At 48.1% G+C, this 14,217-nt stretch overlaps 1 protein-coding gene across 6 annotated transcripts in view; it reads right to left on the bottom strand.

Moving 5' to 3' along the window:
- Nucleotides 1–9,529: 9,529 nt before the first annotated feature.
- Nucleotides 9,530–14,217, bottom strand: part of LOC105563767 (junctophilin-1) — a 40,099-nt gene continuing 35,411 nt past the window's right edge. For all 6 annotated transcript variants that reach the window (XM_012015657.1, XM_012015655.1, XM_012015658.1 and 3 more), the window contains 2 exons: nucleotides 13,515–13,724; nucleotides 9,530–12,983 (listed from right to left, as the gene is read on the bottom strand). In XM_012015657.1, the coding sequence (XP_011871047.1) occupies nucleotides 12,897–12,983; nucleotides 13,515–13,724 (297 nt within the window). In that variant the 3' untranslated portion in view covers nucleotides 9,530–12,896. The remainder of the gene's footprint in view (nucleotides 12,984–13,514; nucleotides 13,725–14,217) is intronic.

Genomic DNA, 14,217 nt, shown 5'->3' with positions numbered 1-14,217 from the left:
AGCGCGGCATACTGCGCCGCGAGCAGCTCCGACGCAGTAAAGGCCGCTCTTGTCGCCGTAATTGCACGTGCACGTGGCGGTTGATAAGGATGTCGGAGCTCATACTAAATGTGACGTACACTGAGGGAGCCCCGAGCGCGTAATAACGCGCAAATTTACGCCTCGCGGACAAGAGAGAGAGAGAGAGGGTGCGGACGAAGCGGTTACCCGTCCCGAGAAAGGTGTAGGCCCTGAAAACCCGCCAAGTCTTATCGGTCCGCAGACGCTATCTCCGCGGCGATACTCAGCGGGGATTCGCCAGACGGAAAGACGCGTAGAACGCGTGGCGTGTCAATGATTCAGTGTCGGTGATGCAATATCGCGCGGCAAAGAATCGCCAATGCTTAACGTTGTGATAAGGTAATGAGTCAGAGGCTCAGGTGTACCGTCTTTCACCGTTCGACCGTGCGTCGTTCAATTTCCCCGAGCGCTCGTTATCTAAAGCTTATTCTACAATAGGCGCGAAACGCGAGAAATCGGCAGTTAATCGTCCCTTTCGTATTTGACTGTGATCGGTCGGTCTCTTGCGCCTGGGAGAATTGTCTCTTAAAATTTGCCCTGAAAATCACGTACACAGTTGGCAAATTTCGTATTTCAAATTATTTTGAGATTTGCATTTATTTCGTGTTAAAATATTAACAGAGTATTAGTGTGATCATTTAATATATCCATATTATGTTAAAATTAACACAAAAAATCGTTTGGGACCTGTGATATCTGTTAAATTTAACGCAAATTGTTCATGGGGGACGACATGGCACTTTGAAGAAATTTTGCTGGTAAAATGTACGGTAAAAGTTGAAAAAACTCTCATGTTGTCCCGCGATTGCAATTATTTTCAGGGCGAATTTTAAAAAAGGAAATTCTCTCCGCGTGGTTTCGCGTAGGCGCGGGTAGAGGCCGGACCGTGGCAAAGCCGCGAATTCGATTTAGCGTAAACGAATTATAAGCGTGCAAAAGCTCGCCCCCTCCCCCCAGAGGCCGCGCACCGATTTTAATCAATTCGCCCTCGGACGCGATCGCGGGGTCATCGTCGATCGTCAATGACTCTTTTTCCTCGTGGAATGCAATCTAGTGGAAAGTCGATCATTGGATCGTGCAAACGTCGCGAAAAAAGATTTAGACTTTGAAAATCTATTATCTCATAACAGAGGACTTGCCTCTGCTCGCGGAAGCCGCGCGCGAGCGGATTTCAACAGGTACATACGATAGAAAGATCGAGTAAATATTGTCTGATAGCGCGCGTATACTCCTTTCACACGTATCTGTGTCTGTGTGCGATACATTTCAGCTTATTTCCTCGTTAGTTTCGCCGGAACCTAGAAACGCGCGATCTCACGACTCTCGCGAACGCAAGGAGCCGGCGTGTTTCGTCATCCTCGGCGAATCTTCGCGATCGCGCGAAACGATAACGGGAAACTCTCTCGACGCGCGTCTAGAAAATTTTTAACGTTTCTGACGTAATCGAACGCTCGATTTACGCGATGTGTTGCACAGGCGAGATATACAGGGTGTTCCAGGAGGAAAGGTCAATATTCTGGGAGGCGATGGTATCGGGCGTTTTAAGCGAAAATGTTCGTACGAACATATGTCGCATTCCCCACTGTTTCCGTGATCACCCCCCAGAATATTGACCTTTCCTCCTGGGACACCCTGTACATTGCGCTCTCGATGAAGGGAGATATGTGTAACGTCCCCCGATATTCATCACTCCCTCGAATGACAAAGTAAACGTGATAACGAAAGTTTACATGGGTATATGCTAACAAAAAGAAAGACGGAAAGGAGCCTCGGGTTTCAAGAAAGATCCAAGATAAATGGTCAAACGGATTTAGTCAGAGATGAACTCGTTATATAAATATATATGTTTTGACGAGGGCCGATAAAGTTCCGATAACAAAATCGGGATTGTAACGCAATTGGGGGCGCGTGCGAACGGGAGGGCAAGAACATTGTCAGGAGATTCTAAGTTTTACTCAACAGTTTGCGTTTCCTTCCGTTCTGTACACTCGCAAATTATCATACAAATGGATTACAATGCAAATAGAAAGTTCTAGATCACAGTTTTCAATCTGCCAGTACTCTCACACGTGTCTCTCCTCGCGTCTTTCAAACGTAAATGACTACTAAAACGCTTTGCTTGTCTGGTGACGCATTTTCATTTGAACAACGAGGTTCTCGTGTGTGTGTGTGTGTATGCACGTAGTTGCCTTTATTCTTTTTTTATATATGTATCCTCAAGAAGCGCTCGGATTGCGGTACACCCTCCTCCCCGTTGCGGTAAATTCTTCGAAGCCAGTGAATACTCGGAAGACGCGCGAACATGTTCGTGCCTGTCCAAACCTCAGCAGCGGAACCCAAGCAAACCTCTCAGGTAGCGAGCGGGACGGTATTTGTCGCCACTTTGACACCGAATATTTTCGCCGCATAATGATGCTAAATTGCGCGAGCTTACTATCTCGGTTTGCTTACGCAGCCGTGGTATTATTACAAATTCATATACATATGTACAATGTAAACGCAGGATAACACAGTAACACACTTGCGTCTTCTTTTTTTAAGAATGCTCTTATTACTTAACATACGTATATTCCTAAGTACATTTGATTACTTTTCTTAAGACAGTAGAGGAAATAATGTTTCGGGGACGTACTGCAGCCGGGAGATGTTTTGTTCGATGGCGAATTCGGCAGCTTGCACCAAGGCTCGTTTACGGTCAATTCTTATACCTGAGGATCGTCTTGAATACTCGTTGAAACACTTCTTAGCCTGTAAAATGATCCGTGCGGTATTCGTGTGGATCACTTTTTTGGCTAAACAGTGTTTGGACACGTACTTGAGACGACGGCAAGTGCAAAAGTAGACTCTGAGCAAGCCTCGGTGTGCACCAGTGCAAACAGTCGGATTCGCTGTGAGCTAAGAGCCTAGAACAAAGGTGGAAAGGCAATCATTCCGAGCCTGTCTCGCGACATTTCCTCCAAGATAAAACGTTGAGCTAAGACTTCATAAGCGCGTTGAACCGCGGCAACGAGCCGACAGATTTTTATTTCAAGCTTGCGGCAAGCTTCCGATTGGTCGACTCGCGTTGCCGCATCTACCGGAGTCTTGGCCTCACGCGAATTGATCCGAACGCGTTCTCGGATTAACGGTACCCGGAAAGCGCGGAAGGAGAAAAGTACAAATCCTCGGACGCGCGCTTCGTCTCGCGGGCGCGGAACAGCCGTCCGAGACGAGGAAATCCTCGAGCGTGCGAAACGCGCGGCGCGGAGAAGTCGCGCGATTAATTCCGCTCGTCGAGAGAAAGGACCATCGAGAGTAACGGCGCGGGAGGATACACGGCGTGGAGTGGCGGAGCGAGGCGGGTGGAGGAGGGGGAGAGGGAGAGGAGAGCCCGTTTCTGCGTCTCCGCGCGCTCTCGGCTGTTAGAAATGAAAGCGGCTCTTGGGGAACGGCCCGATACGATCGCGATACGCACACGAGAGTTTCCTTCAGCTCTCTATCTCGTCTTCCCTCCCTCTCCCCGGACGAAGGTCTCGGTTCAGCTCGGTTCAGCTGTGCGCGCGAGTCGCCGGGGAGACATGCGGGAGGTGCGTGGACAGAGCGAGGTCAGCTAACGCACGTGCACGTCGTGCGTGGCGCTCGTATTATATATATACGTACGCTCTCGACTCAACCCGGATCATTGGCGTACACGCGTTTATTGCAGCCGGAAGAGAGCCGCGGCCTGACACGTGCTTTCTCGTAGCGGATTCGGCAGCTCGCGCGGCTAGCGCGCACTGACGCTCGTTCGCGGTCAATTCTTGTATTTTAAGGCCCGGTTTCACCGAGCGTCGCTTAACTTCAATCTCGGTTTAATTCACGTTTGCCCCCTTCTAAAGTAACACCTGGAAAGAGACAAAGAACGAATTAAGCTGAGCTTGAAGTTAAACGACGTTGGTGAAACCGGGCCTGAGTCTAATCTACGATCGACAGTAGTGCGCACTGGCGCGAGCAATCGAATTCGCTATCAAGACACAGCCGAATGACGTTACGGGACGAAATTCCAAATAGGCCCGATTTTTCCCGCTCCGGTTAAATATTTGCCAGAGATCAGTCGACTCTCCATCTCTTTCTATGTCCGAGAGGAGAATCTATCATCCGAGACGACAATCGATTAACGTCTGGTTAACAGTTAACCAGAAAATGGAAGGCTATAATCGGGCTGGGGACAAACGGGCTCTCCGGCGGATGCGCGATAAAATTGCAGGCTTCCGATTCCATCGCGCGTAACGCGACATTCTGCAATCTGATATTCAGCCGACGGAGATAAGGATCCAAAAATCGACACGATCGCCTCTCGTCTTTTGCGCGATACGGCGCGCGAATAAGTTTCTCGTGTCCAGTGAATTTACGTATTTCGATATGAGGGCCGGATCTTATATTCAAGGCTGCCTTAAGATCACCTCTAGATACTCCGTAGCCAATGAAATGTTCCATACAGCGTCTTCGGACAAATTCAAGACGGTCTTGAATGCAAGACCCGACTACGAATACCGGTCTAGGATACGTTGTTTCCGCTTTGTTTCGGGCTACAAATGGGGTAAAAAAAAATCGACGAGCGGAGTCGCGTCGCGTGATGTTCCCTCGAGATACCGACGCGATCGATGTCGCGGTTAATGACCCAGAAAATGCTGGATTATTTTACAACGCGCTGTTATAGAACGACGCGAATCGATAGATAACGTCTTTATTGTTGCCGCTGTGCGATCGGGAGAAGAACGACCGAGCTCTGCTGCGTCCCGATCCGTATTGACATTTATCGCGTTCAATAACGGCGCTCTTTCCTTCACCAGCCTGGAGAGACCTCATAATCAGAGACTGGCCATGCGGGTTCGTCAAATTCCCGCGAGCGAGAGAGTCTACGATCGTAGAAGAGTGAGATAGCCTCCGTTTCTCTCTCGCTCGCGGGAATTTGACCAACTCTTAAGGCCGAATCAGACTACGGATTTGAGATTGGGAGTAGATTGAAATTTGACTAACCACAGTAAAGTGTACTAATCTCAAGTTTAGTAATTTTTACTCCAATTGGTCAAATTTCAGCCCAGTCTCAATCTCAATCCGTATGTCTGATACGGGCTTTATGGCCGGTCTCTGATTACAGGGTCTCTAGCCTTTCTGCTCCGTTTTTTTTCTACGGCGCCTCCCGTTACGCCATTGCCCCGAAACGTTATGAGAGAAATCCTATTCTTGTTTGGGTTATCGGCCGCGCCTTTTATCGTTCGCGGTGCCGGTGGCGCGCGGCAACTCTTTCCACGGCGATCGTATAGCGCGACGGAAAAAGAATCCGGGTTGATAGGAGATAAGAAGTGTCGCATACATTCATGTGTCGCGCAATGCGTCGCGCGGAAAGTACATTGCGCTCGATCCCACTTTCGTTTCCCCGAATTTCGATTACGGCTTGATAAGAACCGAATTGCGTTCCTAGACGAGCTCGGGTAAATATTTGAGAAACGGCGCGAACAGTTGCGATAATTATCTGGGGTGACCTGAATTCTCAAATCGTGTGCGCATTTAAGACGAGTCTACCCAGATAACAATTGTTGCGCGCAAATTTTGCTTGTCTTATGCACGCGAACTCGCACGAGATTTGCCTGAGTTTTTGCCCGTAGGATACGTCTAGTCTGCGCTTCTTGCACGCAGGTTGGCTCGTGTATTAACGTATAACTTTGCGCGCAAATATCTAGCAACTCGCGTACAAAAAAAACTACTCAACAACGCAAGCAAAATCCAGATGCGTCGTCACAATGCTAGATGTTTGCGCGCAAAATGATGTTTTTCCGGGTGTGTATCTCGCCAGGCTGAGCGAAATGAAAAACCGATAGAGAGGAAATGAAACGAATCCAAATTTAAGTTGTCTCTGTCAATCGCGTGGGTCCCCTATTACAAAAATTAACAAAAGTGTTCCAATTCTAGCATTTTCATGTTGATTTGTATAACACTTTTTAAATTTACGTAGAATTTCTTAGATTCTGGCAGCTATATTTAATTTATTTATAGAATTTCGTAGAAATATTTCCGGCAGGGTCGTCATCGTTTAAATATAATTCAGTCGAATATGAATAGCAATAAATTTTATAAAAAATAATTGGCTACTTGTATCCCGGCGGTAACAATTTTCAAAATCGATTGTAAACTCCCGATTGACACGATCGGAACAACGAAAAACGGCAATAATATAATAGTTGCAGTGTAAAAGCAAGTTATTTGGGCTTGTCAGTCGCGGACTCTAATAGATCCTAGACCGGATGATCGTGTCGGCGTATACGAGAGTCGGTAAACGAGCGTCGCCTAAAATTAGAAACCCATGTTACGTAGGCGCCTTAGCTAAAACGACGTCGTGAGTTAAGGATAAGCCGGAGTCTGTCTCCTCCAGCCGTTGCATTCATTAGTTCGATAACGACTGCGCACCTGTTCCTCTTGTTTAACGGTTAAAACTAGATTAGATTGCATTTCGGCGTTATCACCTGCTCGCCTCGGGATATCATGATGAAGCGACCGACCTGTCGAACGACTGCTGCTGATTTCCCGAACCGCAAACCCGAGGTTAAGCAGCTGCCGCTCGAGACCGGCTTCTTTGTCAGTTTAACATTCAACTTGCTAAAAAGTAGTATAATCAGTACGTCCACTCCGTCATTCGTTTCGTTTTGCGTCGACCCATTTTGCGCATCCGACATTGTTCTGGGCAGACCAATGAGAGAAAAGTTGTATGCGTGGCGGTGTAGCCGTAGTATAATTACTAGGTCCACTCTCTATCGACCCCATAGACATATTAAGAATAGACTGCGCGTTCCCTACCTTACCCGTGTGCAAACATGCATGTACAAACTTTAGAACGAGATAGCTGGTGTTGAACAGTATAGAGACGATCGTAGAAGAGTGAGATAGCCTATGTTTCTCTCTCGCCCGCGGGAATTTGACCAACTCTTATGGCCAGTCTCCGATTACGGGATTTCTAGAACAGTATAGCCTCATTTTTGTCCAGTCAAGTAGTGGGGGTAACAGAAGAGTAGGGAAATGATGGAGAACAAAGGATAAGACGGTACGGTCCAAAGGGTGTTGCCTCTTTCTAAAGTTTGTACACTGCTGCAGCCAAAATGCGCAGTCTATATATTATACGTCCATGATCGGCCCCTCTCATCCGCGCGGTCCCGATTACGTGGCACTCCGCCATGTCTTTGGTGCAAATCCAGCAGCGTACGCACATACGTACGTATGTGTGCGCGCTCATCGAACCTCAGGCTACCCCGCGTACAACTTTTCTTTCATTGGCTGCAAACCGACGTAATGTCGGATGCGCAGAAGGGATCGACGCGAAACGAAGCGAAATGACAGCGGGCGCACTGGTTATACTATGCCCGAGACGAGACATCGAGGCTGCTCATTGAAACTATTTTCCGCTCGACAATCGGCCACGTTTCGCCCGATGCTCGCTAACTCGAATGACGTTGACACCGGTAATAGACGGGCGCGCGTATTACAGACGCGGTCTCGCACGACGGGTGACGTAACGGCAACGATCGCGCAAAATGCGGCGGCGTGTTACACGCGGTGGAAGAATGCACCGCTGATTTACTTTCAATTCTGCCGTGCCGATCCTCGTGACTAGCTCGATTTTAACCAGCGCGGAAAGCGTTTCCGCTTTCGAGGCCGCTCCCCTGAGACGTCCCGACGCGCTAGCGTGATGCGAACTCCTTGTAATTCTCCGTCTCTGTCCGCCTGTTTCTCAACCGGGAAAGATCACTCGGCTACCGAGAGCATTGTCTCCTTTTTTTTCAATTCTAGCGCATTTGCGTGCCGACGGCGGTTAACGACGTTAACGCCGCGAAATAGCAGCTTAAAGTCACGGCTATCTGTTTACGATCCGAGACTGGGCATCGGCAACTACGCAGATCCGAAGTCGTCGCTTTGTAAACGTGCGCCGTGTACGGGAAAACATTTACCTTAACGTACGCGATTAGCACACCGCGCATGTGTTGTTTACCGCGTAAATCACCGTTCGATTTCGTGGCGATTTTCACCCGTGCCTCGGGAAGAAAGCGCACGCGCTTGCGCGCGCACGTTACACATATGTAGGAATAATGGAAAGTACCACCCCGCGCGTGTACCCTCGAGCGTTTGGTTACACGATAAATCGTCACGCCGCCGCGCCGCGGCAATTAAACCGTCGATCTTGTTTGCGTACTTTTGCTTTTGCGACGCGGATGACAAGCATCCGGCGGGCATAGGCGAAGCATCGTGATATCAATTACCAGAGCCGTTTATCTGTTATGATACAAGTTTATTGAATCGCCGCTCGCGCAAATCAACAATGGCGATGGGCCAGGCCCCAGCCGCATTTGTCCCCAAGTACCAAAATCTCTGCCACGTTCGCGCTCTGCCTCGCATATTCGCAGGGATTTTTCACGGCGGTGGTGAGTAGGCGGCAGTAATAATAATCCAAATAATAATTAATAATAATATAATAGTAATAATGATAATAATATACAATAATAACGGGATATGCGCGCTAGTTGCGATAATAGTCAAGAGATATAACAAGTAAAATATACATGTGTCCTTACGTATGTATATACGTGATCATAATATGTTCATATTATGACACCGCATTGTACATCGCGAAACCAATTTCCCCACTCGACAAATAAAACAATACGAATCGCGTCAATTTCCTTTGATTAAGTGATATGGCTTGTTCGCTGACAAAAATTACCCCCCCGCCTCGCCCTGTCTTTTCCCGGTGCCAGTTTCCTCCTGTTCCCGATGGATGCTTCCCCCCCCGACGTTACTCGATATCAAATCTTTCCTAATTTCTCTCCGGTAATTAACTAATAAATTTCTTACATATTTATAATAGCAATATATATATGTACATATGTACAGGGTGTCCCAGGAGGAAAGGACAATATTCTGGGAGGTGATAGTGTCGGCCGTTTTAAGTAAAAATGTTGATGCGAATGTACGTCCCAGTCCCCGCTGTTCCCGAGATAGAGCTATTTGAATGCGCAGTTGCGAAATCACCGACAAGAAAGCAATGCCACGTGCTATTTCCAATATTTATTGTTCGCGATTCGGAATTCTGCGTGTAGGAAAGCGCCGACGGTATTCTTCACAGAAACCGTTCGACATTTGTGAATATGCGAGGCATCTCGAACATTTCTACACTGTTATCGGCACGACAGTCAACAGGCGTATAAGAGTAAATTCCCGCAGACGTTTATGAGATTGGACGAAGGGCGAAGTGTAGAGAGAAAAAGTAAATACGCGAGACATTCGAGTAGCTCCCCGAGTAGAACAAGTTAATCACAAAAATGTGATGTGTGACATTAAAATGATCGACATCAAGATTTGTCTTGCAATAACTGATTTATGACACACTCGTGCTGTGTATAATAATATATTATTACAGATCACACGATCAGTCATATATATTATGTTTATCTTATACTACTTTAATTTATTTTTAATGTATAATATTTAATTAACTTTGCTTTGTAAACAAGATCATTTTTACATTTTGATGTCTTAATGGTGTCACAAATAGGTGCTCTCGGTGGGATATTTTGACGTCACCATGATGCATGAAAAATGATCAAAAAATGATGTCACATCTTGAGGTTTTCATGACTAATATGTTCTACGTGAGTCTATCGCGGAAACACTGGGGAATGGGACGTATATTCGTGTGAACATTTTTGCTTAAAATGACCGGTGCTATCACCTCCCAGAATATTGACCTTTCCTCCCGAGACACCCTGTATATACACAATGCATGACCCGCAACGACAAATGTGCGTAATAGGTATAGTTTCTATGCGAGTGCACCTTCTGTGACAAAAAGCCATCGGTCCTTTTTCCAAGGCTGGTCCTACAATAGACGCGGCAAGTCGCAAGTGGCGAGAAAACAACCAATCGCGACCAAATATGAGAAGAATAATCGACCGTCGATTGGCCGATTCCTTGCGGCTTGCGACTACACCGCGTCTATTGCCGAAGCAGCCCTAAGCTGGAACACTCAACTTTTTCGTACCTGCCCCAGTGAGAAATGACTCGTCGATCGACGTCGACTCGAGTCGCAAGTCATTTCTCGCTGGTGCGCGTCTTTCTTCCACGTGACCCCGTCCTCCTTAAAGGAACACTCGTACTCGCGTGTTTCAAGTTACACTGGTTTGACGCTCGACGTTCCTGTTCGACGCTTCTCCCAGTTTAGCGTCCTCTCCTGCAGAATGCAATATCGGGTGGGAATTCCTTTAACACCGAAACAACCACATTACTGTGAGACACAAACGTGTATCGCGGCATGAACGTCGAACGTGAATCCAGGATTACGAATCTGACAATCCTGTGTAAACGGATCCGCCCGATTTGTCCAGCGAAATTGTCCAGGCAAGAACAATTTCTTCCCTTTGCGCTCTTCGCAGCACTTTAACACATGGATAGCGTTGAAAACACCGTCCCGGTGCATCTCGATCGAATGCTTTGTATTAACCCCGAGTCACGTGCTCGCGCTTAGAACCTGAAGAGCTTCGTATTCGGAGCAAACAATTTGAACGCGAATGCATCATGTCGCCGATCAACTTTACCCTCGCGGAAGTACACTGGCTACGTCATTGGCACTGTCAAAGCAGAGGAATAGGAGAGAAGCTTAGTTTACGCTGTGAACAAGAGCGAGATTGTTCGAGTTAAGGGACGATCTCGGCTTTCGGTGGTCCTCGCTTTCCGGCCAACTTTTGCATCCGAGAGCGCGCGCGAGAACCACGCTAATCGCGTGGTGTGTGAACGAAGTCTGCAGTCGCAATCGGCGTTTACACGATTATTTACAAATTTACCTAGAGATATACAAGCTATGCCCTCGAGGCTAGAAAAATACGGTCGCTCGAGCGCAGGAAGGCCGATCGTCGATCCATCGCGAGGTCGTGGGAGAGGAAACGCGGGAGATATAACTCTCGCGATTTTGTGCGCTTTCGCGAAGGACGAGATAAACGTCGGCCGATATCGCAGATTGGAGAGCATTCGATACTAGTTTTACGCCTCGAATTATACAGCCGCGGGATGATCGTCTCCTTCCGCGAGACCTCGTCGAAAGTCATGTTTAATCAGCTTCTAATTTCAACACTCGACAGACGCTCGTTGATAAGAGCGTCCGCCGTGTTTATATGTACAGAGGTTGCGATTTTGCGTCTCGATGAGCGACGTTATCGCGATCGCGTGCGACGCGATTATTACGATATGAATCATCCGCGTTTTCAGCGCTAATATTTTTCTTAGACGCAGAATGTGAAGCGCTTCGTGGGAAAACAACGTCGACGCCTCGCGTCGACGAACAACAAGCGCGTCAACCTTCGGATTCCTCACCCTCGCCGGTAGCTAACTCGCATTCGAAAATCTATTTCTCGACTTTGTACGCGGTTCACATCCGGGCTGACGCATCTCACTATCGGGCGACTCCGTAATCTAGACGAGGGACGGCTCGATGGATTCACAAATCTCGACCGTCCGTGTTCAACGACAGTAATTGTAACTATAATCCCGCGGGGCTCGTAAAAGTTGGACGACTATGAGACCTATCTACGCGGGTCTCCTCTCTGTTTATAGTAAATCTTACGACTTACGTTTACCATTGTGGAACGCTATAAATGCTCGGATGCGCGTTAACGAATCTTTACATCGCGCGCGCGTCGGCACCACGGCTACAATTACAATCATTGCTAATTGTAATAATCGCTACTCTTAGGGAAATAGCCGTAAGTGCGATTCGGACAATTCGACCTTGAGTGCCGCATTGACTCGAGTTAGCGCTAGCCTTAAGCCAACGGCGCGCGGTACTACTTTTCCTACCGGATTGCTCACGAGAGCCAATCGGGAAGCAGAGTTAGTGAGCGATCCAGTAGGGAAAATAGTGTGCCGTTGGCTTTAGTTACAGGTGAGCGGCTGACTCGTTGAAAATTCGATCGTCGCTGTTACTGCGCTCGAGCCGATCGTCAGAAAGGAGAAAATTATGACTAGAGAAGAAGATTCGTACGTCGGATACGATCGATCGGCGGCCCGCCCGAGAGGGCTCGACCTACTCTTACAAGTAGCGTTATTAAAGTATTTGGTGTAAAAATAGGTATGATACACAGGCGTCGGAGTGCGCGGCGCGCCTCCCGCTTCCAAAAGACGTGTCGATGCCTCCCTCTCGCGCGAACGACAAATTGCGTTCGGGAGTTTCATCGTTTTTGTTTTCTCAAAAATTTTCCCCCAATAAATATCAGCCTGCCAATTAAAAGAGATCTAAGCGCCAAGTCTCTGAAACGTTTTAGCAAAAAATCTTTTCACAGACGCAAATCCCGTTCCTGGGTGTGCGAAAGACCTTCGGTGCAATCGTCTCTTCTTCTTTCTTTCCCTTTGACGCTCAAGTCCCTTTTAATTTACAATACTCAAAGGCGAATTCGCCGTAGATCCCCGCGACATCACGGAGGAACGTTCTCGTGTCGAAGTCGCCCCCTCTGTTTCCATGGCTGCTCGGATTTTCTCGCGATCTCTCAAAATTCGACTACGATCGCCTTCGCGCGACAAAATCCCCGCTTCGGCTCTGATCCTCTTCGAGTTCCCTCCTCCCGTCGGATTCGGATCGAAATATTCCCCCTCGTAGCGTAGCGCCGGCGGCGCGTAAGACCAAGTGAATCGCTCGTGAAAGCCGTTCCCGGCGATTCGTTGCGGCCACACCGCCGTTTCCCTTCGAAATTCTGGCTCGGTGACGACCCAAAGCGTCGCGGTGCCACCGGGTCTCAGGTCACGTCCACGTTCACGAGTCCGTGAACCCGATCGTCGGCTGGCTGCTACGTCAGCAGCTTGAAGAACATCAAAGCTAGGGATATGTTGATGAACAGCACCAGCATCACGAGCTGCTGGCGGGAGAACCAGTCCTGGAACAGTACGGAACACTACGTTAAGCGGTTTTCTTATCGCGAGCCGTTGAGCGTCGCCGCGTCGTCGTCGCTGCCGCCGTCGCTTGGAATCGGAGCCAAGAATTCGGCGAGGACGCCGAGTGATTCATATCGACGTTACATGAGCAAAAATTGTCTCCGCACGCGTAACATAACGCAGCCACCGCCGCTGCGTGTCTGTTACTCGGTGTTTTTCGAGCTCAATTATTTCAATTTTCATCGCCGTCCCGTTGCAATTGAGAGTAATTTTACTCGATTCCGTCGCGACTGCGAAACTGGACCAAGCGGATGCTGATTTCTACAGCTGCGCGAGAACCTATTATAGAGTCGTCGGGTTTCGCCGCGGTGCGTGTATTTTTGCGTACCAAACCGAGACGCAGGACTCGATCCGAAATAAACCGTAACACTCTGCCAAGTACCGGCGTTCTCTCTTGTTTTCACGAACAAGCGGCGAGGATTGACGCCATTGTCAACATCGACAAGCTTCGACGGTCAGGTAGAGATACTCACTTTAACCTGCGGACTGACCAGGTACAAAAGCGGATTTGCTCTGAGCCTCTCGCTCTCGTCGATCTGCCTGCGGATCTCCTCTCTCCTCATGCTGCTCAGGAAACTAACTTCTTCCCTCGACATTGGTGCGGTGGCCGTGAGCTGGATCGGCTGCGCCACGTCCGGCAGTGACTTCTTTCGTTGAAGGGGCATTGCCGCCACCGGCATCGCCTGCACCAAGGAAATAAACGAGAAACAAAAAGAGAGAGATGGGCCTCGAGCGATGGATGCCAATTACTTATCGACACTATGTACATTGTACGCCTTATACGTGTAGAGCGTTAAACGGATATACAGCGGAAAGAGAAGAACGGAGTTATTGTCAGGCAGTTACTTCTGAGTGCGTTTCTTACAGGGAATAACGTTAAGTTGACGTACTAATAACTGGGTGAGGTGGCGTGTCGGTTTATTTAATCAAACGCTCGGCTTTCAATAAAGTCTAACGTATTTGAAAGTCGGTTTCGTGAACGTGTTACACCCAAGGATTTACTGGCCTATATAATTCCAAAATTCGATTTATACTCCAAATTTTTGCGCTTAAAAACGTGTGTCCAAGCACGTTGTCATCTATAAAACTGATAAAATTATAAGCATCTGACTCGAAAGTCAAACGAACCAATAAGCGAAGACACTACTCGATATGTTTAAAGGATTTTATTTATAA

The sequence above is a fragment of the Vollenhovia emeryi genome, unplaced genomic scaffold (genome assembly GCF_000949405.1).
Source record: "Vollenhovia emeryi isolate VEMERY1.0 unplaced genomic scaffold, V.emery_V1.0 DF939172.1, whole genome shotgun sequence".
Taxonomy (NCBI): Eukaryota; Metazoa; Arthropoda; class Insecta; order Hymenoptera; family Formicidae; genus Vollenhovia; species Vollenhovia emeryi.
Note: the sequence above shows the minus strand (reverse complement) of the source record. Positions and strands in the feature narration are given on the sequence as shown.